The following is a 26,575-nucleotide window of genomic DNA, read 5'->3' on the forward strand; positions in this document are numbered from 1 at the left end:
TAGTAATACAAATAGAGATTGGCGACCATGCAATGGAAAGTGACTCTATCTAGTGGCACTGTATGTATTAATTAGTTTGCCACTGAAAAATGCATGTAATGTTTTTACCAACAGCCAGTAGATATTTCAACTGTCATTAAGTTTAATGCATTATGCCTTGACCCGTAACCGATCTATGATTTAAAGATATCCAACCTGGAAATATAGATTGCTTCATTCAGTTAAAGTGGTTCGGCTCTTCCGTTTGCGTTTTATCATTGAACGATAAAGATTTACTTTCCGCAACAATTCGCTACGAATAATATTGTTATGTACGTTAATGCGTTAAATATTTACAATGTGATTAATCCACGATTGAACAAAGAAAAGAAATGTACAAGTTAAACATTTTACTATCTTTTTACTGTCTTGCAACTGTTGTTCTTTTTGGCGTACGTATTAAATGTATCCTTTTATTACTATGATTTATTATTTTAATTTTAATTATAAGAAAAATGTAATATTTCGTTGCATTACTATTTTAAAAAAAAGTACTAGAAATCTAATCAGTCTTATCTACTAGCATGTTTATGATACAGTGACTGAACAGTTGTGTGCTTTCAAAATGTATAGAATTATGAACTTATTCTACTACTTTTATTCTTTATTTATAATATTTCATTCATTTTATTCTTTCCTAAATTACATTTAGTAACTAAATGATTCAAACAATGTCCAGATTTAATTTAATTTTGGGCTATATTTGTATACCGCTTTATTTAACAATTGATCTCAATAAATTGTTGTATATTGTAGAATTTTTGCACAATGAGTTATTTATTACTATACTAATCCGTATACTTTTAATTATCATATAAGGAAGTTAAATAAATTAGCATTACTATATTATTAACTTATCATTGATATATTTAAGCTTTATTGTATTTATTTCATACAGGATAAACTAGTAGCAAGTGATAATTTCTGCGTAATTCATGAACCTGTTTTGAAAGTCATTTCTTTCAACTTTACAAGTCTTGTAGACCCCATGAAAGATGTTATTTTAAATCATGAGCCTTTAAATGAAACTATAAGATTACAGTTGTGTTCACCATTAAAAGAAAAATGCAATGGAAAAGATGGATATGGGATTTGCTTATTGAGGAACAAAGAAGAAAAGGGAATAGGTGTTATATATTATTAAAATAGCATAAAATAAAAATATATTCTTACGCAAAAATGTTGTTCAGCAAAGAATATATATCTAAAGTGTCAAAGTTAGCTTGTGCGTTTATTGTCTATTAATGCATTTTTGGTTCACTATTTTAGGAAAAATGCCACCAGAAGTAAATATAGAAAATGGAAGAATGACATTTATATTCACAGGTGATGAATGTACACCAAAATCTAAGTATATTGTACGTATTATTATGCAATGTGATTATAAAGCTGGGAATAATTCTCTTCCTGAGTTATTTTCTTATGTACGTATATATGTAATTATATAAGAGATGAAATGACTTTTGTAATTGATTGGTTACAATTGTAATTATTAGGATGTAATTATTAAAATACACATAATTATTAATATTTTAGGAATTAGAACAGTGTAATATATTCATGATATGGAAAACTGTGCTTGCGTGTGGACCTCGAATTGAAAAAAATTGTACAGTAGTAGATAACGGACTGCATTATGATTTATCACCTTTAACAAGATATTCACAAAATTATGTTATCCATATGGGTAATAGAACATCACCAAAAATTATATTAAATGTTTGCCACTCTGTGATATATGAATACAATGCCCTGTGTCAAATACACTCGGGTGCCTGTTTACAGAAAGTTAATCAGACAGGTTCTTTGGAATCTAGGTATGCCTGGGTATCTTAAAGTTAAGAACAGTTGTTACATTAAATAGTGGGCTCTTCTTTCACAGTTTATGTGACGATACTAACATTATAATTATTAAAAACAAAAAAATAGCAATCTTATTTTAATCATAGTAAATTAACTTCCATTATACTTAATAAAATGTATTGTTTAAGATTCATATAATAAAATTTTGTCATAGATATGAAAATTTAGGCGACGTACAGAGTTCGCCAATTGTAGAGGATGGAAAACTGAAAATTAAATATCAAGATGGAAATGTATGCACAGCGAGAAATTCAGTGCCACATATTAGGACTACTATCACTTTTATATGTAATTTTGAAGCTATGGTAAATGCTATAATGTAACATTTGTTAATTTGTTATTTTGTACCTTTTTTCTATAAGGTTTTACCTCTCTCTTTTTCTCTTATGCTTCCTTAGGATTCAATTCCTGAATATATCAGAGGAGCCGAAGAATGTCATTACCAAATAATATGGGAAACTGCAGCAGCTTGTAGTGTAGAATCTTTACGTAACCGTAGTGCAATAGCTACTGGCAAATGTATAGTGAACAACCCTCTCACTAATTTTACATACGATTTGCGCTCGTTAATGAACAAAACTTTTCATACAACAGCAAAGAATGGCATGGAATATAAATTTGGTGTATGCAAATCACCTGAAAATGTGACATGTGTACAAGAAACAGGTTATTTAAATTATTTTATATCTTACTATCATTAACTTTTTTTGTGGAGGATAATAGTCACTAGGAGGATAATGAAGCAATGCCTTATTTTTATATTTAGGAGTTTGCCTTACCACAAATAGTACATCTATGGGAAAAGTTAATAAAAATTTAATGTGGGCAGAAGGTGGACCATATTTAAATTACACAGATGGAGATTTATGTGGAAATGGACAACGACATTATACAATTATTGCATTTTTCTGTGGTGCAGAAGGATCCTCCCACGAACCATTTGTTATGGAGCAAAATCCTTGTCAATTAATTATACATTGGAACACTAACCTAGTTTGTGAAAAAAGGGTTAGCAAATATTTTTTCATACAGTTCTGTGTCAATTGTTGCATACGTAATATTGCTCATATCGCTAAAAGGTGTAAAAAATTTGTATCATGTAGATAAAGTGTGCGACAGATGATGATGAGATAAACTTGAGTTCGTTGATAAAGTCTACTAGTAATTATATTGTAAAAGTGAATAAAACTGAATTTCACATAAATGTGTGCAGACCGCTGGTCCCTGTACCAGATTTAACATGTGCACATGGTAGTGCAGTTTGCAAGACTTCGTTAAATTCGGATAACAAATATGTAAATGAAGTTGTAAGTAATTGTTATAAACTTATCTAAATTATATGTAAAACAAAATGAAAATATTTATATTATTTTCAGAGTTTAGGGTTTCCAAAAGAAAGTCCTATATTAGATAAAAATTATCAAACAGTGTTACGTTACGTCGATGGATCATTATGTCCTGAAAATCCAGAAAAATTAATATCTTCGAATATTACATTTCCATGTTATAATAATGATAAGGTATGTACACATAATAGTGATAAAATGATTTTACAATATTAGTTGTAATTATGTAATTACTTTATAATTAATTTGTAAAGGGATTACCAGAATTTAAAAAATATGAGGACTGTACTTATGTGTTTGAATGGAAAACAAGTATAACATGTGGAGCTACAATGGGAAACTGGACTTCTTCTTGTATTATAAAAGATCAATTACTTTCAAATGAATGTAATCTTTCTTTATTACATAAAAGTAAAAAAGTATACTATGTAAGTTGATCGATATTACACCATGTCATATAAAATGTCCGTTTTCGACAATTGAAATAATACAACTGAAGTAATACGGCTCTATCCATTTAGAAAAATTAATAATTATTAGATGTAAATCTATAGGTAAAAAACAAGCAGGGGAAAGAATATAGTATAAGCATATGTGGTGGACAAAAGATCTGCGGTGGTTCTGCTATCTGCCAAGGAAATGATAGCTATGGATCATTGGCAAATGTAATTTTCGATTATGGCAGAGATGTAATTAAAGTTCAGTACTCTAACGGTAGCAAATGCCCAAACAGTAAGTAATATATGTTGAATACACTTTTTATGAATAATATTAAGTTATACGTTAATGGTATGTTGTTGTTTTTTGTTTAATCAGGTTCCTATGCATCAGACGTACGATTTACATGTAACGAGTCCATAGGAATTGGTGTACCAGAACTGTTATGGGTGAGTAAAAATAATTTGTTTTAAGAAAATTGATTTTGTTTATTCGGTGTCTATCAATTTGGAAGTGAAATATTCAAGTATGCACAATCACTATTACCTCTTTCACAGTGTAAAAACAACAAGTAATTATCCTGAAAAATACCAGCTACATAATTTTGTGTAATACATGTTTTTAATTACGTTATATTACAATCAGAAGCACAAAATTTTGCAGCACTGTATTTAAAGGCTTGCATGTTTTATTGCAGTGCATTGTGATTGGATTAAAATTTTGTAAACCTATTCTCTGTACATTTATATTTTTTATACAAAAAGAATTTGAGTTACGCGTACGTGTAATTTTCTTTGAAAAATTATGAAAATATGATTAATAATTCGAATTAGGAAGCATGTAGTTAAATATTGCAATATTTGCAAAAGATTAGTGAATGTTTATTTCGCAGGTACTTATTTAACATTAAGTTCTAACATCGATATAGAATCAGAAACAGCGACGTTAATAATTCGTAATGAGATTCTTCGTTTATACTTTCAAGTTGTTTTTAATTTATATATTTATGATTATTTATTGAAACATAAACAATTTAACTTTTTTGATGTTTAATATGCGTGATTATGAGAGGAAATCCGAGCTCATAAAATTGAGCAATAAGGTAGTGTGTATATAGTAATATAGTATGTCTAAAGTATAGAGTATAGAACGTATATATGAATATAGTTATACGTTTTATACTTAAACTTAAATTGAAAATTAAATTAAATTGAGTCATACTATAACCTATTGATTCTTATTTATGCATGTATACTTAATCAAATCTTGTGAAATGTTGTGTATGCAATAGTATCTTAAACACTGTAAAGATTACATACAATAATGATTTACAAATATTAAACGAAACTATCAGGTCACTTACGTGTAAAAATGTATAATTTGTATACACACATACACATACATAGATAATGGATGAAAATATATAGTATACATACATAAAGCACACACTATAATTTAATGACTAAATGGAAATATATAACTTAAATAGTATTTAATTCGATGCTCGTGTCTATTTGAGTAGTAATTAATGGCAACACATTTCAAGTTTGAATCATCCTATAAAATTATAAAAAAATACTTATTTACAATTTTTTTATTCATACTCTAAAAACTAAATTTGTTCATGTGATCATTATACTCACTTATATTGATAATTAAAAATTGATTAAACAGTTCAGTTTCAGAATTCATAAATCTACAAGATGATGAAATGAATTTTGTCTTCACAAAATAAAAATGAAATGCCCCTGACAGTGCTATGCATATTAACAGATGTCAACTAATTACTAAATCAGAATGGTTTATGAATGCGGTTGATAACATGCAATTTCTATGCGAAAATGATTAATCTCAGTTATAGTAGAGTCATAGGAAAAATAAGACTGTTTCAAGTTGATAAAGCACAAAGTGAGTAATTAATGAGCGATTTTATCAAATTGAAATCTCATTCTTAAAACTTTCGTATATTCTTGAATGTATTCATCATACGGTGGTACATTGTACCGTATTCAGTATGTTATTCTGCATCAATTCTTTTGGTGAGCAAATGAGTTTAGCGTTAACATTCGTGGGTGACAAATTATCGAGATCATCTTTCATCTCTTTATCTTTCTCGTCACATATAAAGAGCTTAAGAGTGTCAGCTGGTGGAGTGCTCGTCGCTGGTGGCGTCTCAGGGACGCTGATTGGATAAATCAGCTCTTTCTTCTCTCCGTTGATATGTATGCACGGTTGATGTTTCTCAAAGATTTTTTTTCTTATAGCGTTCTTCGTTAATTCTGGCGGATGTGGTAACGCATACCGCAATTTGTCCCAGAACCAAGGATCGCCCCATTTCACATACGTGTTCATACTAAGGTACGCCTTAAGTTCCGGATCCAAATCATCGGTAGGGCCAATCTCACCGTAGAGAATTAAAATGACCCTTGCTCTGCCCTCGCTGAGCGCTTGACTGTGTGCCGCTCTGAACTCCATTCGACCCCAAACACTTTCCAAGAAATTAGGAGACAGAATTACTATCGTCCGTTTGGAATCTTCGACGGAACGCGCGATCTGCGTTGGTATCCATTCGCCAGCTAGCCAGTCACGGAAATGCAAACACAGTTTGAATGACCTGGGACCGTTCTCCAGCTTCGGTACCAACTCGTTGACAACGAAGTCCTCGTCCTTGTGCGAATAACTGATGAACGCGTCGTACAATTTATCTTTGTCCAACTCGTCCTCCGTTACCAACCATAAGCAGCATTGGTGCGCATACAACCAAACCTTGATCTCCTGTTGATACCGGTAATACAATGCCGCCAACAAACCGATTATTAATCCACTGATAGCTATCGCCAAGCTCGCGCCTACGATCATTATTGTGTCCGTTGGACAGAGGTCTGTCGCGATCATTTTCAACATCGGAATGGTGCCGTCTTTACATTTGATCAGTAAGGGATTAATGATATGATTCACTTTTGTTTGCACGAAATTTAGGAAATCGATTGCGTTGCAATCGCACGTCCATGGGTTATCGTGCAATGTCAGCGTCATTGACGAAGCGTTCATGAAACTCAAAACATCCGAGTTTAATCTAGTGATATTATTGTTGTCTAGCTCCAAAACCTGAAACATTTCAGAGATTAATAGCATTCGTTTCCACAGTCCATACTTTAAAAATATAGTTGATTTTGCTAAGAATGATTATGTTATGGCGATAATAGCAATTTAAGGGATGAATGTTGAAGACAGTAGATCTTACACAGAATTAATTTAACCCTTTGACTACTGTTGGTGCTTATAGAAAACTTGCGTTTCTAATACTAGAGGCGCTTGGAAAATTTGCGCTTGTGATGTTGTAGGTTCCTAAAGACGATTAGAAAAATTGCAATGCAACAATGCAGAATACAAAAGCATGAATAATATTGTTTTGTATGGTACGACTGATGCGTCTCAAACTTTGCCGTAGTCAAAGGGTTGAAGGCCTTAAAGATTTTCATATTACACACCTTCATATTTAGTGGCAATTCGTTCACAGATATATCATAGATGTTATTGTTCGATAACAATAGTTTGGATATTTGTTTATTCTTCGAATCAATTTCGAATCTGGTCAATTTATTGTTCGACAAATTCAATTCGAAGTGGTAGCCCGGCAGGCACTTGATACTTCGCGGTACGGATGTTAGGTTTCTATGCGAACAATCAACCAAGAACGCTTTGTCGTAGGGTTTTCTCCAACACGAACACTTTTCTGGACAACCATCTAACACTTCACACTTTAGTGATCTAAATGTCAAATTCGTCACTTTGATGCCCTGGATCCATTCGGGACTTTGACAAGTCATGTTGCCTGGTATTATATTAAAGTAGCCTCGAACGTTGGAATTCATGTCTCCGTCCAAGTAACGAAGAAAATTGTACAAGTTACAATCGCAAACTATTGGATTGTTATCTATCAATATTATTACGTTCCGACCCTCGTGTCGTGATATGGCTATTCCCTCAGCTAATTGCAGGTCGATGAACTCTATTTGGTTGTGCCTGAGGTCCACTTCAATAGTATTGGAAAAGAATTGCAGATCTGGGGTCTGAAATGAAATTTCTTTGAGAACATTGTGGCGTAATGTCAGTTAAACTTTGGGGATAAAAGTTTATCAGGCATTAATTTAAAATAAGGCACTAAACATTATTTATAATTATTCGAATTATCTATAATTAATTATTTTGGTGATCTACCTTATCTTATATAAAAAAAATGGTGAAACTGAGATTAGGAAGAAATCTTGTTGAAAGGAACAACTTACCTCTATGTATTTTATCTGATTAAACGAGAGATCTAGTTTTCGTAAGTTTGAATTGGTTAAGACCCAGTCCTTAAATATCTGCGAGATATTGTTATTCCTCAGATGCAATTCTTCTAGGTCTTTACATTTATGGAAAGGTGATGTCGGTCCATATTCATCGATGAAGGCGAATAATGAAGAGTTTAACGTTAGTTGATTGTTTGAGAATATTGCAACCCTTAAATTAAGCAATGAATAGAAACTCGTGTCCTCAATTGTTTTTAGTTGATTTTCTTGCATATCCAAAACTTGAAGGTTTTTTAAATTGCTAAACAAATGTCTGAAATATTAAAAATAATAAAAAATTGTAATAAACAAAAATACAATAAGTACATAAAATTATATGCAGTTTGATTTTGAAGGTTTTTTCTATACGTTTCTAACTTGTAGCGATGAACTCACCTAGATATTGATGTAAGATGATTCTTCGATAAATCCAACTTGGACAAGTTTTTCAAAGTGGAGAAAATTCTGTCAGGCAACGATGTCAGTTCATTAAAATTAAGGTCCAACAAGGACAAGTTCGTCAAGTTTTCAAATAGATCCTCGGGAAGCCACTCGATATAATTTCTCTCCAAACTGATGTTCCTCAATGAAACGCAACCGCGAAACAGATCCGCTGGCACTTGGATGAGACCGTTCCTTCTCAACTGAACCGCCTCCAGCTCTGTCAAGTTCATGAACAAACCGTCCGGTAAAGTCGTCATGTTCCTTTTGTTACTAGACAGATTTATGGTCTGTAATTTAACATTGTGTCGCAGTAAGCCCTCCGGTAAAGAGTACGGTGCAAAGTTGTTGTTGTACAAATTTAAAGCCTCGAGTTTCTCCAGTTTCGCGAAAATATCCTTGGGCAAGGTGATCAAATCGTTCGAGTTCAGATCCAGGGAATTCAGGGACACGAGCTTGTCGAACGTGCCCGGTTTGATCTCCTCGAAATTGTTCTTCCATAAATTCAGGAACCGCAATTTACTCAACGGATCGAACACGTTAGACTCGAGGCTCTTCATCCTGTTGCTACCCAGTTCGAGCACTGTCAAGTTGGGCGTGCTGTCGAAGATTCCAGCCGTTAGCCGCACATTGTTGTCTAGTAAAATGAGCCTACTCAAATTCGGCAGGTACTCGAACAAATCAGCGCTGAGATTGGTCAGGCCGTTGTTGAACAGAACCAAGTGTTTCAATTTCGGGAAACCCATTAGGTGCTTTTTTTCGAGGGTGCTGGTCAGATTGACTCGAGATTGGAATACCAAATGCTCCACGTTCCGTGCGCCGAGTTTGCTCGCGATTTCTCCGAGGCTCTCGTTCGTCGGCAAATCGCACATCTTGAAATGCATCGACTTTATATCGCCCGTCGGTAGCAAGTTGGACAAATGGAAGTTGCTCCATTCCGAGGACATGTGACATCGTATCTGAAAAAATTGGGCCGTTCTTGGTGAATCAAACATGGTACAACAACTTGTTTAGTAGAATTGATTATAATATTTTGTCGTTAAATCATTTTTTTTGGGGAGAATTAGAGTATAGATTAATATTTTAGAATTGTATATGGATATACCGCGTACTGCGTTGCTAAGGAATTTTCTTTTTCACATAATGGCTGCGGTAGTTTTCTCCGCGTGTTTTATTACGATATTATATAACGAAAAGTGAAAGTCTCTTTCTGGAGAAAATTGAAGGAATGAAACAGTAACAAGATATTGCCTAGAGTTATGATTTGAACGCTTCGAAATCTGTTACATTTTGTACAATTTTAAGGAAATTGTAAATTTGATAGAAGTGATGTAATCTTTGCTAATTTAAACATTAGACGAAGTCAATCGTCCCGTTTCAAAACGATATACCATTCATTTACGAAACTAGGTACTAAAAATAATTTCAACAATTACGAATTCATCTCTTGTCCAACGCGAGACTGAACAAGGCATCATTACTCAATTATTCAAATTACAAAACACAGAACAATAGGAAAGTTGTGCACCAGTAAGGTGTCAGCGGATAAAAACACGCGAAGAGCTAAACGGAACAAAGGGAACTCAATTCTATCTCGTCGATGCGAATATACGAAAAGTTTGTTCCACAACATTGCTTGGGATGAAGGAAAACGATTCAAAGTAAATCGATCCTAACATATGATTCAGAGAAAGGTCGTTTCTTGCGTGAAACTACAGAGGTACAGTTACGTTCCTCGATGATGCGTGCCTCTGCGCGATTTAAAAATCAATGAGTCACCCGTCCTTACCTGAATGTATTCCTCCCGCTCGACGTTCACGATGAAGTCCAGCTCGTTCCTTGTTGAGCACTGCAGCTCGAAATCATTCTCGCTGCTCGAGTGGCAGATGCAGTTCGGCTGCTTCGGACATTTGCTGTCGACAGAGAAGCACGCCGCGAACACGATCCAGAGGACGCTCCACAACCGTCGCGACGATCCTATCATTCTGCGCCGTTTCCTGATCCACAATCGACCCACACTGCCAAGTAGAAAACGACGGCTGTTCATTCATGAAAATCTTTTTCACGATACAAACGTGAATCGGAAATGGCGGTGCGGAACAGATTAAACGGCGGTGATTTCCTCGCTGTTGCGGTCAGAAAATGGTAGTTCGGTTAAAACGTGAACTTTTCTGGTTGCCCGAACAACAGCTTCTCGGTATACGAGGATAGAAACAGTTTCAATTAATAATTGGACTGTTTCGATGGCGAATAACGTGGGAAGATCGGATGGTGGAAATCTTTCGTTTTTCGTGTTGGTCGTTGGGATCGTTTGGAGATGAGACGAGTGGTTGGACGATGATGTGTTCGCTTACAAATTTTTTATTTTATTTGTTTGAACAGTACGGTGGAACTTGCATAAAGTGTAGCACGATAAAATCACGAGTATATGAAGACGTGGAAGACAGTAAGCAGATCGAGTTCGAAATTTTCGAGCTTAAATATATCTCGAGTCAGAGAATTATTGAGGAAACATTGAGGGTTTTTGTCTCAGCTGAAAGAAGTGAATATTTCATATATATATATATATATATATATATATATATATATATATATATATATATATATATATATATATATATATATATATATGTGTAACAAAAGACATCCATTTAATTTTATTGCGGTAAAATTATAAAAATAGCCTAACCGAAAGAAATGTTATTTCTTTTATAATCGACCTACGCATTAAAAATTTTAGTTTGCTTTTCGTACAAACAACTTGACGTGCTCCGGTCTTTTCTTTTTTATCGCTGTTAGAAATAAACAGTTCTTATATTCCCTTGATACAGAGTGGATTCTCGGTAAATGGAATTGAAACATTTTGATACATTCCTTCCGCAAACAGTACTCGATAAATGACGTGTACTTTTTATATATAATGCAAGGTGAACAACAATCATTCGCTATACTGGATGCTTTACTAGCCGCCATTTTGGAAACTAATTATTACTCGCGGTAGAGTATCCTGTAAGATTTTCAATGAAATATTGGTATCATTGCTTTTTGGGATTACACTCAAACCTGTTGTCAAACGTATATTATGAATAAAAATTAATTGTAGAATGTAATTTAAAAAGAGAACAATAGATGACTGCCAAAATAACTTGCAAATTGTGATGTTGACTCACTTTTTAAAATCCTTAGAATATTTCTAATATAATAACGTTGTGGTGTGTAACTTCAATTTTTCCTTGTTTGAAAAACCAATTTCTAGCTATGTCGTGAGATTTTCCTTGACATATTTTCTATGTGGGATTTTTTTTATGAGGTCCCTATTTACCGTATAAAAAATCCTTTTTTTAAACCCGTAGCGAACATATTTTATAGCTACTTATAAAGTTTCAAGATATTCTGTTTTATGTGATCTTTTTTATGCGATTCCTATCCCTCGCGTAAAAACAAGTTTGAGTGTACTTGGAAGATAATATATAGCCAATGTCGATAGAAAACTTGTTACTTTCTCTCCGCTCTGAATTGCATTATATATACTCAGTTAACTTATATAGAACTGGTGTTAAAATTTTTTAAATAATTTTATTGAAATAATTGATTTCTTAGTGTTTGTTTCTTCTTTTCTCTTATCGAGTCATATCGTTTGCCATTTCATCAAACTTTTTCCTTATTTAACTTTTTTTTATTGCAGAGAATGTGATTATTATTCTTGGAAAAAAGTAACATCTTTTATGGCTGTCAAAATATTTGTATAAAAACAGCCTGTCTGCATACTATTAAATTTCGGAGAAAAGGTGTCATTTTTAGAAAATTTTTTTTATCTTCATCATGCGTCACCGAGTGACGTAACGTATACGATTATATCAATTAACCTTGCCCATGATTAATATAAACATCTGATATTCCCTCCATTAACTAAAAACTAGTTACACGCCACAATTCAGGCATACTAAAAGATATTAAAAGCAGCATATTCTCCTAATTGTTACGAAAATAACTCGTGGAACGTTCTTTTATTTGCTTATATACAAAAATGTTCGTCTAAGAGTTCAAATATTAAGCAATATGAAAATTCGCTAATATCAACAATAGAAATTACAATAATCAAAATTCGAGTTAAGTTTTGGCTTAAGTTGAATTGAATACTCAATAATACTATTCGAATCATAAAAGTATACAATCAAATATTCTGCAATTCATGTACTCTTCGAAGGCATAGTACTTTCATTCCAATTATCTTATCTTCCAACAAGTTTCCGACTACTTTAAATACAGGTTACATATAATAAAATGAAAACAAGTATATACATTCTAATCCGATATTCTGACGCGATGTTTTATTTTAAAAGATTCTTTCTATTGTATTTACTTTATTTTTCTTTTTAGTGACATTTAATATTATCGCTATTTGATATTGGCAAAACTTAACGTGTTGTTTATATACCACCTCTGGCTATAACTTTAATATGCCGTTTATAAGCCACGCGCACAGTTAAAGGGTTGTTAAAAATCGCATAGCTGACTAAAGCCTGATATCTAGAGAGTATAATGCACGTTTGTACACAATCGCAGGGCCTACGTAAACGCGACAGCCTCTGTCCTTCGACAAAGAACAGACTTCGGGAGTGATTTCGCAATCAACTTTCGTCACGAGCGTTTCTCGATTAGGTTTTACTGCTCGCTGGTTTAGCGGCCGAGGTCTGAACAAAACGAACGAAATGTGTCACGATCTACGGCGGGAACGTCGAAGGATCATGCTCGCCACGTATCGAATCATCCGCGATAGTATTCAACGCGTGATGCGCGCGGGCTAACGACTCGAGTTACACGCGGCAGCTCGAAACGAGACACGCCTCGTTTCACGAGTCATTGCTGGGATGCGTAATGCGTACGCAGGTGCATGCATGCGAACGAGCATTGATGAAGGTCAAACGTGATAAGAAAATGGGAAAAATTGTTGAAATAAATGCGGGAGGTTTTAATTACGAGTGTCTGGCGGTTCTGAGAAACATACTCGCGGTACGTCTGGCCTTTGGTTGATTCTTAAACAGCCTACGCTTCTCTGTCGTTTATTTAAACAACTAATAGCGCAATGTGAAGAGTAGTTCGTGCGTAGAAAGGTGCGAACATTCTTTATTGGCTGGATGAATTTAAGAAAGCGTAAATTGATTAAAAGAAAAATAAAATAATGACACCTTTTCTGGTTCTTTAAAACGGCTTCCAGTTTAAATAGTACTGTGTGTTAGGATACTTTTGGGTTTTCGGATAATGTAATAATAATTAGTTAATCGACATTATTGTAAAATCGTACTGATTCTAATTAACAGGATTAAATTAGTTATGACTTGCACAATTAGAGAAGTGTTCATAAAAACAAGATGGACGATAGGAAAACGATCATTTTCTATCTATACTGTACATTGAGAGTACAACTGAGAATTTGAGAAAAAAACAGATATCGAATGATCAGTATAAATGCTTCAAAATAACTGCAAGGTGTATTTTATGTATATCTACGTTTTATAGTTAGTGGAATGTTTTTATAAAAGATAGTATAGAGTAATACATACTAAAATATTAAGATTCCAATGTCTTTTACGTGTCGAATGGTAGAGATCTGTGATTACGACTATAAAAGCTGATGAAATGCAACAACATCCGTATCGACGCGTGCGAGTGAAAGAGGTATCGTAGGATTTGTCATCCAGCGCGTCGTGTCATTGCTCGTGTGCATTACAATGTTGCTGCGCGACGGACGTTGCAACATCAATGATAACATCCGTCTTTCAACGAGAGTGTGTCCATCTAAAGTGCGACGATCTCATTGAAAAAAGATGAGCATTCGCGGTTCGAAACTGCTGGACAATTAAACGATAATTATAATTGCGGGAATTCTGAATGATATCTGTGAAATTGATTATAAATAGGTACGAGAAAGACGTGGTTTTTTAGTGCGTGTAGTCCCCTCGTGTGATACGATCTAGTAATTGCTATGCAAAATGAGGTCAACGTATAACTAAAAATGTAAATATATTTAATTATGTTATTATGTTACATTTTGTGCAAAATGTAAATTACCAAATTAGAATATTTTGCATTTGTTGAACTCTCGGATATTTATTTTTCTGTACAATTTAAATATTTATTCAATTTTTTTGTTCAAGTTAAAGTCTACAGAATTATGAAAATTGCTTATCAAACAATTTGAAGAAAGATCCTTGTAATTAATGTGCTGTCAGCTTTCTTCAGATATCATTTTACGCGCATTCTGATTTGAAAATACGCAATTGTAAAAGCTTATCTTTAAGACTAATGCCGTACAGCTTATTTCGGATACATTTCGCAATAGATAGTAAATTTGTTTTGCGCCTCGCACGGCTTGTTTCAGATGGAAGCATGATTCTCATTGTCACTCGAGTAATTACGCTATCGCCGTATCTAAATGCTACTATAAAGCGATATTAGAGGACGTAATTGAAATATTTGAAGAATTTAAGAGTAGGTCAGTGCGCGTTAAAACGTACCAGATAAAATTACCGTGTACGCCTCCATGTTTAGATTTTCTTAACGACCCAGTTTTCTCGGTTCCAAGTACACAGATTATCCATTTTTCAAACACGACCCTGTATGTAGCATCTGTTCGATTCGATGCAGTACAGACGATTGTTGGGAAACTTTCGCTATCGAGATTTCTATGCGCGATTTAAACACAGCACTAGTGATATCTTTACTCGTTAAGAATCGTGACGGAAACATTAATACGTAACACTGCAAACGAAGTGTTTTGGTTGCTTTGCGTTTATTAATGCGACGTGACGTAAAATTGAACCAACATGCACGTTAGATCTCTCGAACAAAAGATTTGCGATCTCCTTTTTCGTTTATTATATTTTATGTAACGTGATTGGATAAACCAGTAACAATGGCGAAATAATGTTTCCAACAGTTGGAAAAACTATATTTTTTTTATCATGAAACGAGTAAATATCGTTCGCCTGAGTCATGAAATGAAACTATAATTTACTACACTTTTTTCTAATATTTAAACAGAAATGTACGTTTTCAATTTCTTAATAACGTACGAGTACATTTTTTCTACAATTCCAGAGAAAGAAATTTAACATTAGGTTTACCAAGGAGTCGTTTTGACCCCTCTGAGAAAACCTTTGGTTAATTTTCTTCAAGAAAATTACTGCCGTATCTTATGAGAGTATTTTAAGACATATAATCGCAAATCTAATCTCTAATTAAATTAAAATAATCTCATAAAATACGGGAATAATTTTCTTGAAGAAAGTTAACGAAAAGTTTTCTCAGAGGTATCAAAATGACCCGTTGATAAACCTCGTATTAAACTATGCAGGATATTTCACCTAAATCTATTACCTAATTAATATTTCTAGTATATTCAAAATTGTATAAAAAAACCTAAAATTCAGCAGCTGGATACAAGAATTTTATTCTACTGGGTGGAATTAATGGAACTGGAAGATGAACTTTATGATTCTAATTTCAATATCGAGATTAGTCTACGTCTTCTCCTTCAAAGAACGTAGGTCGCAAAAGAGCTAAAAATATTAATTCCGTGATTCTTCGAATTTTCAATTGGTAAAGAGATAACTTCCAGCGTGATAACCGTGTCGCGAATCGTACACAGTTCTATTAATTGCATGTAATCGTACCGTGTCGTGAACAGGTACCCACTATACAGATTCAGTGTCTGATTTAGCGATACCAAGGTCGAATGGCGTTCACTTTGCTCTTTTGCACGCTTGCCGGGAGAACCTGTTCAGGTTTACGTAGGTCCGTGTTGTACGCTGCAAGCGTATAATTTTATCCAAAGGAACGGATGTTTCTCCGATCAGATTTTAAAAGTCGTACGCGAACAATAACAATGCAGAAGGTCCTCGAGAAGATCCTTTCTGAAAGCGCGAAACTTTCGATAAAAGTGTATTTCTAAGCCCTCGAGCGGCTTGAAATTTGTTTGCTTCGCGAAGACGAGCACGAATGTCTCTTGAGAAAAGATATCTTAATTAAACATTACACACTCTGTTACATAAGCACTGATAATGCTCTTTAATCGATCTATATGGTCACTTTGCGATTCGTTTTTAAACAGCCCGCGAATTGGCGACTGTAAATATTAGAAGCGTTAAATCATGATTTAATAGTAAACGAATATGCAAGTTCGATAGTAATTCTAATAATAATAGTAAGCAATAATGCGACAAGCAAAGGATATTTCCGACAAATTAAATAATTTAATTTTCCAGTTTTACCATTGTTGCATAAATACTTTGAACTCTTAGTTTCAGAGACATCATAGATATTTCTTTGTGGTCGGCCACTTTTATCAGTATACGGACGATATGTAATGTGGCTTGATATTTAAAATTAGAATTAAATTGGTGTTACTATTAATAATGAATGTAAAATAACTAAATAATAATATACGAGTTATTTTAAATATTAGAAATTGAATATTGTCATATTATTCTGGTTAACTAAATTTATTTCGTGTATATTAAACTAGTAACTATAACAACGATCGAAATTGGAATGATAATTAAAAAAAAGAAAACTGTTGCTTTCGAAATCGAATGGAAATTCTTGATTCGTAAAATGAGCTATATATAGAACAATTGCAACTGACCTTTGTTTTCAACCGCTAAAGCATGGTGTCATAGTGTTGCTTTCAAATAAGTTCAAATAAAATTTGTCGTTATATAATGTTGAAAACCAGATAGAAATATAAAAAAACGAAAGAGGAACGTTATCGTCGTATTTTTTTGGTCGTAACAAGTTTGCAATATTTTATTGATGCGCTCGGTTCAATTTCAGTCGACAGTCATTTCATGACGGTCATTGAAACGTATTATTTTCCATGTGATTCGCATGTGAATTATGAATAACTTGTGCATACTTAAAAGTTGTGATTCCATATATGCTTTCGAATTATAAACACATTTTACGAATTAGACAAATTCCGATAACTAAGATACTTATTTGTTGATAAGTAACGGTGCAATTAATTCGATTACAATCATCTTGATTTTATATTATATCGTGAATTTTTAGAGATCTACCGACGAGCTATTGATTACAGTAAATATTTGAACTATTTACGAGCATACGAAATCTAAGATGATTAATAAAAATTAAATATAATTTTTCCATTATTAAATCAGATGGATATTTTGTTGACTATTATGCGTTTGTTTGCATGCACTATTTGCTGTGAGATTAGTTTATCACGTAATCCTCAAGCGTGATAAGTACATTAGCCTTCGAATATTTAGCCAATAGTTTTCTAATGGTAAAGGAAAGATAACTGCATGATGCAGGGCAGTTTTGGATAACGTTACTTTTGAAAATCAATTTGAATGTTCATTTGTTTAAAAAACAAAAATTAGTAATTGGTAACAAGTATAGATGTATCGTGAGAAAGAATTTATATGTATAAGAACAATTTTATGGCTCGTTAAACTTGCTCGATACAAGAGTTGTTTCTCTGTCTGACAATTTTTATCTCTAATTATTCGTTACTTTTACTGGGCATCAATTAACTGTAATTTTTAAACATGTACTATTGCATAACTTTCTGAACTATTACTTTACGCTAATTGATGGAGTAATTCAAAGAAAATGAAGCGGAAAACTAGTAACGGGATGCGTTACAGCTGCAATTTGCATTGCTGCATGTAAGCCATATGTTTTATACATTTTTATTGTTCTTTTAATAGAATCGTTAAATTCTGATGAACACGAAAAAAACTGCAAATTTTTATCTTCGTCTCAAAAAAAGAAAACAAATTTCTATTTATTATAATTTATCGAAATAACAAATCTGTTAATATTAATACTTATACCGCGGTATTTTCACAAATATTTGCGTTTATTATATTTATTCTATAAACATTTTTCCGCTTCTTTGTTATCATCGTCTGTTTGGAGGTCTGTTTCTTTGAAACATTTTAACACTTCTGTCCCCCATAATTGGTGCTAATTGAAGAATGTCCATTACTTTACTTGCGTATACTGTTCGTTGTACTTTGAATTTACGATAAACTAAAGATAATATTGAATTATTAACGATATCAACGATGCTTTATGGTAGAATTCAAATTTTATACTTATTGTAATAACTGCAGCAGGTAGAGGTAGAATTATCAGACGTATAAATTTTGCAATCGCTCAAATAGCTATTCGGTTCGCAGAAACCACGATTGAGAATACCGGTTTTTAAGGGACTGGTGGTACTACAAAAGCAACGAGCATATTGTGTGCCTCGGATATTGAAAATATTGCTAAACGTTTTACATTATCATATAGATTATTTTCTGTTTATTTTTAAGTGCTTTCTACGAACCGCGTTTCTCAAAATGCAACAACACTGTAATCTTTTTTGCACACCGCCAACGTGTTATTTCCATCTGTTTCATATTCTCTATGCACCAGAGTTGTAATTATAGTATTCGATGCGAGAAATCGATTCCTCGAAGAAGTAGCGATCGATTAGTTCTCCTTAAACTATTTGAATATTCTGTAGGAAAAATCAACCATGAACATGAGTCTGCAATTGTGGGAGTATAAAATAGAAAATATATCGAATTGAATTTTAGAGTTTTTACGATATTTGTAAATAATTAAATGGGATTAAACGAGAAAAATTTAATTTTTTATTTAGAGTGTCTAATATATAACGTATAGCATCTCTTTGTTATTTTGAATAATGTAACAATAATAGGAATAATATGGTTTTGTTGTTATCTTCTTCTTAGCTTTGTCGTATCTGCAATTAATCTTGAATAATGAATTTAAACAATTTATGAATATTCTCTTTTGTTGAATCGATAAATCTCATAGAATGTGTAAAGAGAAGTAGATGAATAATATATCCAATTACAAAAATGCGCTATTATATTATACTGTCATTTACCAGATGTGTAGTTATCTATAATAGATAGATAAAATGCAATAATAATTTAGAGAGGAACTATTCAGTATAATAAATTCAGTTTATAAATTGCCGATGGGACGACTAAAGTGTAAGGAAAGTGCATACTCAATCATGCAATACGTTGAATAGCTAATTATTTATTCATAAATGAATTCTAATCCTTTGTGAGTTGAAACATCTATATATATATAACTGCTCGCAATCAAAATTATTTAAATGCATATACATAAAACTTATATTTTCTTTTCATACTTTAATTAATCCAATGTAATTAAATATTCTATGCTCTAAAGCATAATACAAGTCTGCTTAAATATGCCTCAAACTTAATATATTCAGCTATTTCGATGTCCCTAACAATTATTCAACGGCGATAATAAAATCATATCGAACTTCCCAGTTTGCTTAGTAACATTAGTTCATCGCAAATCGATAAAAAAAATGAAGTTCGGGCGACCACGTGACCAAGCTGCTAAACCTTTGTTTACTAATATATCCGTTAAAGATAACGAAGAGCTTAGGAAAATTCGCGTGAATTTCGAATGAAGAAATTGATGGCAGAAAGAAGATACTCGTCGCGACAGCTTATCGCCAACAAGCATTGCAAACTAAAGGTTAACTGTTTCCCGGAAAACACATCATAGGAAATGTAAACTTCTATAATACGTCACGATATGAATAGAGAAACAGTCGACAACGTAACCATAAAATTTTGTAACCATACAGAATCGAAAGCAAGGTAGAAAAGATTCGACGAAAATTTCGAATCAATTACTTGTTTGCTTCTGTAGCCGCGTGCAAGCATGGAGGAATTACTCGGTAGAGTTACAATCGATACTCGCAGATCGATTGTACATAGTAACGGGACACTTGTTAAAACTATCGAAACGGAATGTTTCACTTACCGGATTCACTGTAGGAGACTAGTTGTTCCGATCATTCGTCGTCGCTTGCTGTGTTTTGTTTACTTTCCGTTTCAAACCGAATTCGTTCAAATCACACTGCGCATACTTTCCACGTGCGCGCAATTCGAGGTACGATGCGATCGCGAGAAGTGCAACACTGTCGACGATGGATCGAGAACAAATTTCGCACGAATATCAAATTCGACACATCGAACTTGAACAAAGACCTGTACGCATGACGCGCGCCGAACGCAACTCGACACGTACTGCTGCTTCGCTGCGAGTCCGAACTCGAAATGACGGTGGTGTACCACGTGATCCACGACCCAATAAGTGAATTGGCGCTGGTGGTGGTAGGGTGGGAGTAATCTGCTAAATACGTATATGTTGCCCGTGAATCTGTAGTGGGGGGAAGCCCTGCATGCGGAATTTCATGAACGGAACGAAATCTCCGTTGGAAATTTCTTTCTTTATCAGACGGCAAACGGTACAAGACAATTTGCATTTAATATTAACGATATCACGTTTAAATATAAATGCAAACTTTGTACTTACTATATAGGGGGATTACGGAGGACTCTTGTTTTATTTGTATAGCGCTACCATTGCTGTCTCTCAATTTAATTATTATATAACAAATTCTAGGATGAAAGCTGATATACATAAGTGATGCATACGAGGGAATTTGCATTTAGTTTTAACGATGTTATACTTAAATATAAATACAGATTTTGTACTTTACAGATACAGGTGATGTGATGTATCTACTATGTAGGGGGGTTATAAATGACTCTTCTTTTATTTGTATAGTGCTATCATTACTGTCTATCAATGTAATTGTTATATAGTAGATTCTGAAATGAAAACTGACACACGCAAGTGATATGTGCGTGCAGTAAAGTGCAGTTGCTTGGATTCTGGCGCCTCGTGATACTAACACAGGTACGAGTCGGCGATCGTCCAATTGGAAGTGGCTCAATTTAATGGCCTTATTTCTGATTGGCTGGTATATTTCTATTTAGTGTTACACCAAGCATTAGAATTCAAACAAGCAACTTCTCTGTATTACAACTAGCTGCCGCTATGTTTGAGCTGTTTCTGTTGGTTTAACAAAAATATGTTTTTAACAAAAGTTCGCTAGTCTTTTCATAATCATCTGGGATTATGCTTAATTTTAAATAAATAACGCTATACCTTGAACTGCAACATAAATTTGAATTGTAACACGAGAGAACGCATCACACTTTAATTATTTCGGAACAATTTAATTTTTATCTGAGCGAAAATAAAAAGGAGCAAGAGAAAGAGATTGCTGGTTACAATTGCAAAGCGCGTTATTATTTTGTTCAATATTTTGCGAAGCATTCTAATGTCAATTATTTTTAACGGCGGGAATTATCCATTACGATTGGCCTAACAGCATGTTATTTAATGAATTAAGCACGATAATTATCATATCAGTATGGAATAGAGAGAGAGAGAGAGAGAGAGAGAGAGAGAGAGAGAGAGAGAGAGAGAGAGAGAGAGAGAGAAAGAGAGAGAGAGAGAGAGAGAGAGAGAGAGAGAGAGAGAGGGAGGAGAAGAAGAGAGTAAAAAGAATTAAGAAACAAATTGTACAAAAAAAGTAGCAAGTAGAATCGACATTAAACGACTGTCACGCGTGCTGATACAATCTGAAGTTTGATATTAACGCGCAGTATTAATTAGTGACGTAGTTCGTACAACATATACGTCAACTATAATTTGATAAAACCGAAGTCGTATCGGACATGCGCTTTACTTATTTATTTACATCAGGGAGCAAAGGGTAATCAGTGATTACTAGTCATCATGGGAAGAGCCCATCTGATGAAACGTGGAAACTCTTCCTAAACTACTTACAACAAATATTTTGACGAACCATGGAGTTATCGAGAGATCATAAATGTCTCATCGTTAACAAATTTCTTCCTCTCTATACGATTCAAAGAATGCTATCAATCTCGTAAAATTACATTCAGTTTTGTTCGACGACTTTACAATGATAGCGTGTCTAGATATATATTTTCTTCTTATTAATTGTGAACAATTTTTAAAGGGAAGAAGAGATTCGTTACGAGAAAGAAACATTTATTTTTCTAGTCTGCTTGGAATTCTTGTGAAATATTTTCCGCAACTTTCAAATGCTTCTCAAAGTATTTATATTGTAGCATACTCATAAAGTTGCAGTAATATTATGATACCTACTCTCAACGCACAATAGTATTTATAGGTAGTTTTTCATGAGAATCGTGAGGGTCCGTTTTACTATTTTAGATTCACTCTGAGTCATTCAGCAAAGTCGTCTATTTTATATTTACCTATAAAGTAGCCCCTATATACTTGGATAGAGTCAGTAACATAATAATATATTTAAATTTCCTCCAAAGCAAAGGTGGAAGTAAACATTCACTGAAAATTAATAATATTATTTAAGAATTGAACATCTTAGAACGTACACGAAGAGGTAAGATCGCTGCGACCAGAAAAACCAGACCAGTTTCTATAAAGGGCTTCCAAGCATTCCCTGAACATGTGGTCCCTTGTTGTACTTTTTACTTCATACATATTTGTTGAAGAAAGTCATGTCAGGATTTCCCCTCTCTGACGTAAGATAAAATCCTTAAAAAGCTCTTCACTTTTCTTACTTTACAAGCTAAGAGAGCACTTCCTTATGGTTGCTCGTTTGTATTTGCATTGTCGTAGAGAAGAGAGAAGATCGACATTAAGAAAAAAATGGAAACGGAGGCCCTCTTTGCCATTCATAGATTTTTTTCCAGCACCTTTCCTGCATTCAGAAGTACCTAAGTCGCGTGACTTACCCCGTGTGGAGCATAAGAATATTCATGAACTGTGCACAGGTCAGATGAAGAACAATAAAAACGCGACATACATTCGAGGGGTGGTTTTCAACCTTTTTGGTGCAGCGATTTCAAAGTACACACGTAGAGCTAGTAAGTCACGAATACCCAGATGTGACGGGACATTTTTGTTCCTGCAAAGTTCTGGTCGTCACATGGCCTGGAATAATGTGTTTCCCTGCAGTCGATTTTTTTTCAACGGCAACTCCTTCTCGCTATGAGAAGTATTGCCTGTTTAAACAAATTTAATTTCCCCTTAAAAGACCTCGTAAGATGATTTTCTATTCTCTAGACGATTATTAGAGATTTATTCTCTATACGTATTATTTGTTTTCGTTCTTTTCAGTGGCTCTTCCTACGTACCTTAGAACACAACAATTTAGTTATTTTCTACACGCGTTCCTGCTCTTCATCAGCGCATAATAGTCTTCTTGTAATGCATCTTATTTATAATGAATATTGTTCTACTCATCTGCGTTGTATTTTTTACAAAATACTTCTCAAATTCAAGTATAAAATACCATGAAGTATAGTTGTAGTCAATTGTGTATAATGTTTGCAGAGATACACACGACAGGAATAAATGTGAAGCCTTTAGAACATTAGTATGAAGTCTCCGATGGTATCAAGGTTTAATTATATCTTTTTTTTTTTTAGTGACTCAATGTTAGTGATTATACACGATTAATGGAACATTAACATGTCGTCTAACAAGTTTGAACATACATATAGAGCATTTACTACTTCTAAAGAGTAGGATTTTCCTGTGCGCGTGGAATTTCCGAAGTATACGGGATTCATAGCGCCATTTGTTTCGCTTTTCTACCTGGCAATTTATTCAGTGGTAAAAGTTAGAAATTTTCCCAACGAACGAGCCTATATGTTCAGCTTTTCGTGAGAAAGTTTACGTATTCTGTAATTCTTTGGTAAGGATTATTCGAATGCAGTTAATCCTACTATTTTATTTAAAATATCTAATTAAATAAGGTACATGGACTGTACTGAATAAATTTTTTAATTCCATCTTTTTATAATGTAAAAAGAATTCTAAAAGTGTCTGTTCGTTCAGTACATCGTTAAAAATGACCATTGTGTCATAAAATAACATAAAAATTGAAGGAAGACTGCAGAAAAGAACATTTTTTCCTATCTTAATTACAAACATGTTAAAGTATATGCGATCGAATATCAGTTGCTTATTATTACATTATGAATTTGTTTATTCAGTTGTTTGCAACAATATGTATCATTCTTGCATCTTAATGGTGAAATACTTTTTTCGAGAGTCCTTAGCTCTAATGCGACCACCTGGAGAATTTTCAGTCAGCTAATGTAGGAGAATTAACCTGTCATTCATTTTTGAGAAATCTTGACGAGATAAAGCAAAGTAATGGATATGAAATGTCAATTCTGACATTCGCGTAATTCAGCTAGCAATCGTGACTCGACGATAATAGTTATTGCATTAAATTGTTTTATTTTATCGTACATTCCTGTTTCTAAATTTTTGTGTCCGTGCGTAGCATACAAAAAGTAAACATTGAGAGTATAAATGAAATTGAAAATATATCTTACTTAAGGGTATTTTATATAAGGGTATATCTTATTTAAGGGTAAAATATACGTCCACGTTTCATTTTTTGTTACGTGTTATTTTTATCAATCATTATTTTCCAATATGAAACAAAGAATGCCGTTAGGTATCGATATTTGAGCTCTGTTCGAGTACTATTGCGTAATATAAATTATCTTAAACTACGTATCTAATTGAACACATGAATATTCTCCATCTTCGGCAGCGTAATATTGAAAATGTAATTTGCAAATTTATCTATAGCACTTATAGATAAGTCTAGGATAAAAGTGTGTAAAAATATAAACATCTACATGTATATAATGTATATAGAATATACACGTACGTATTCTTGTAATGTTCTAATTGAACGCAGATTTTAAGATCACTTGACAAATTATTAATATGTTATCTCATATAAAATAAAATAACGTATCTCTTGTCGGTTAAGAAGATGAACGAAAAGTTAGTAAATTATTGAAAATTAATAACAATGAAAGGAACGTCTTGTATGTTCTAATTAGAAATCTACATTTTCCCTTTTTTACGTGATAGTAAAGTACCAACTGATTCGTTTATAATTTCTTTACTTGTTTAAAATGCAAATATGAAATACGAAGAGTAATTAATGTCAATTGTTTATAACGATGATAATATATTCCTAACGATCGATGGTTTAGGAAAACGGTAAATCTAAGTAAATGTAAATTCCAGTTTCTCGAACAGATGCCGGAAGATATACGTGTTTATTTATTACGTAACATATCTAATCCGACTTTCTTTTATTTTTTAAATGCAGGAGTCGTCATGCGGCGCAGAATTCGAATGGCACACAAACGTAACTTGCACCAATGCCTGTCGATCAAGTATCCAATTTCCTACGAGCATAGACCAAAGCGCCGAGCACATTTCTCCTAATCACAGTACGTATAACTAATAACTATTCTCTCAACTAACAACTAGATATATTCCATTCGTAAATAATTGTTCGAATCAACGAGAAAAGTAATTCAGTACATATAACGTCAATGGAGGCTCGAAAAATCGACATTCTTCAATTAAAATCATTAGATACAGTTAAAAAATGATCACCAAATATAAATATTTGTCACGTTCTACTGTAACATAGATTGTTGAATTTTTTATTTGTATAATTCTTTTAAATAACAATTGTATTAGTTCAGGTTTTAATTCGACAAAATTATGAAGCTGTTATTGCTAGCAGAGTGGAAAAGTGGAAGTAAAATATACCAAAGCAGAGGAGAAGCGAATTTTATCAACCTCAATATCGGCTTTAATACTTAACACGCTTTCGTTATTTTTACGGAACGTTCATTAGTGATAATTATTTGAAACAGTCGTTCATCTATTTCAGCTGACACGATGGTAGGCATCGCACTGACTGTTATCGTCTTGGTAGCAGCACTGCTTTATTTTCGAGATCCCGATAAAAGAGCGTGCTTGCGCTCCTGTTTCAATTCATGTTCATCGAGAAGAGGCAATGGTCGCGTTCAATATTGCAGGGTATGCTGTTAAAATTACTAACTGAATTATCAGCAATTATTAAACAATTATTTTGTTTTACATTATACATGTAAATATGAAATTATTTCATTGGTAAAGTTCTTATGTCTTTTACCTTAGGTCGACACCACGGAGGAAGCTCGTCTCTTGCTCGACGTTGACCCCACGCAATGTCAAACAGATAGTGACGATGATCTTTTGAACGCGTAATCACATTTCGTTTTTGTTCGATTTTATTCCCTACTTAATGTATACGTTTATCGAATACGCGTACTTTTT

General features: G+C 33.4%; 2 protein-coding genes across 2 annotated transcripts; one reads left to right on the plus strand and one right to left on the minus strand.

Annotated features, from left to right (window-relative positions):
• Positions 1 to 26,575, plus strand: Lerp (lysosomal enzyme receptor protein). Its single transcript, XM_076910647.1, has 15 exons — positions 1 to 431; positions 938 to 1,166; positions 1,309 to 1,463; positions 1,576 to 1,856; positions 2,057 to 2,207; positions 2,301 to 2,568; positions 2,669 to 2,910; positions 3,006 to 3,209; positions 3,279 to 3,422; positions 3,503 to 3,676; positions 3,803 to 3,980; positions 4,065 to 4,135; positions 25,572 to 25,695; positions 26,148 to 26,296; positions 26,417 to 26,575. The coding sequence occupies exons 1-15, from the start codon at positions 372 to 374 to the stop codon at positions 26,504 to 26,506; spliced, it is 2,520 nt and encodes an 839-aa protein (XP_076766762.1). The 5' UTR covers positions 1 to 371; the 3' UTR covers positions 26,507 to 26,575.
• Tl (toll like receptor) lies at positions 5,632 to 20,431 on the minus strand. Its single transcript, XM_076910633.1, has 6 exons — positions 20,321 to 20,431; positions 10,251 to 10,479; positions 8,417 to 9,420; positions 7,976 to 8,294; positions 7,178 to 7,759; positions 5,632 to 6,794 (listed from the first exon to the last, which is right to left on the minus strand). The coding sequence occupies exons 2-6, from the start codon at positions 10,443 to 10,445 to the stop codon at positions 5,670 to 5,672; spliced, it is 3,225 nt and encodes a 1,074-aa protein (XP_076766748.1). The 5' UTR covers positions 10,446 to 10,479; positions 20,321 to 20,431; the 3' UTR covers positions 5,632 to 5,669.

This window comes from Xylocopa sonorina, chromosome 2 (genome assembly GCF_050948175.1).
Source record: "Xylocopa sonorina isolate GNS202 chromosome 2, iyXylSono1_principal, whole genome shotgun sequence".
In the NCBI taxonomy this organism is placed as follows: domain Eukaryota; kingdom Metazoa; phylum Arthropoda; class Insecta; order Hymenoptera; family Apidae; genus Xylocopa; species Xylocopa sonorina.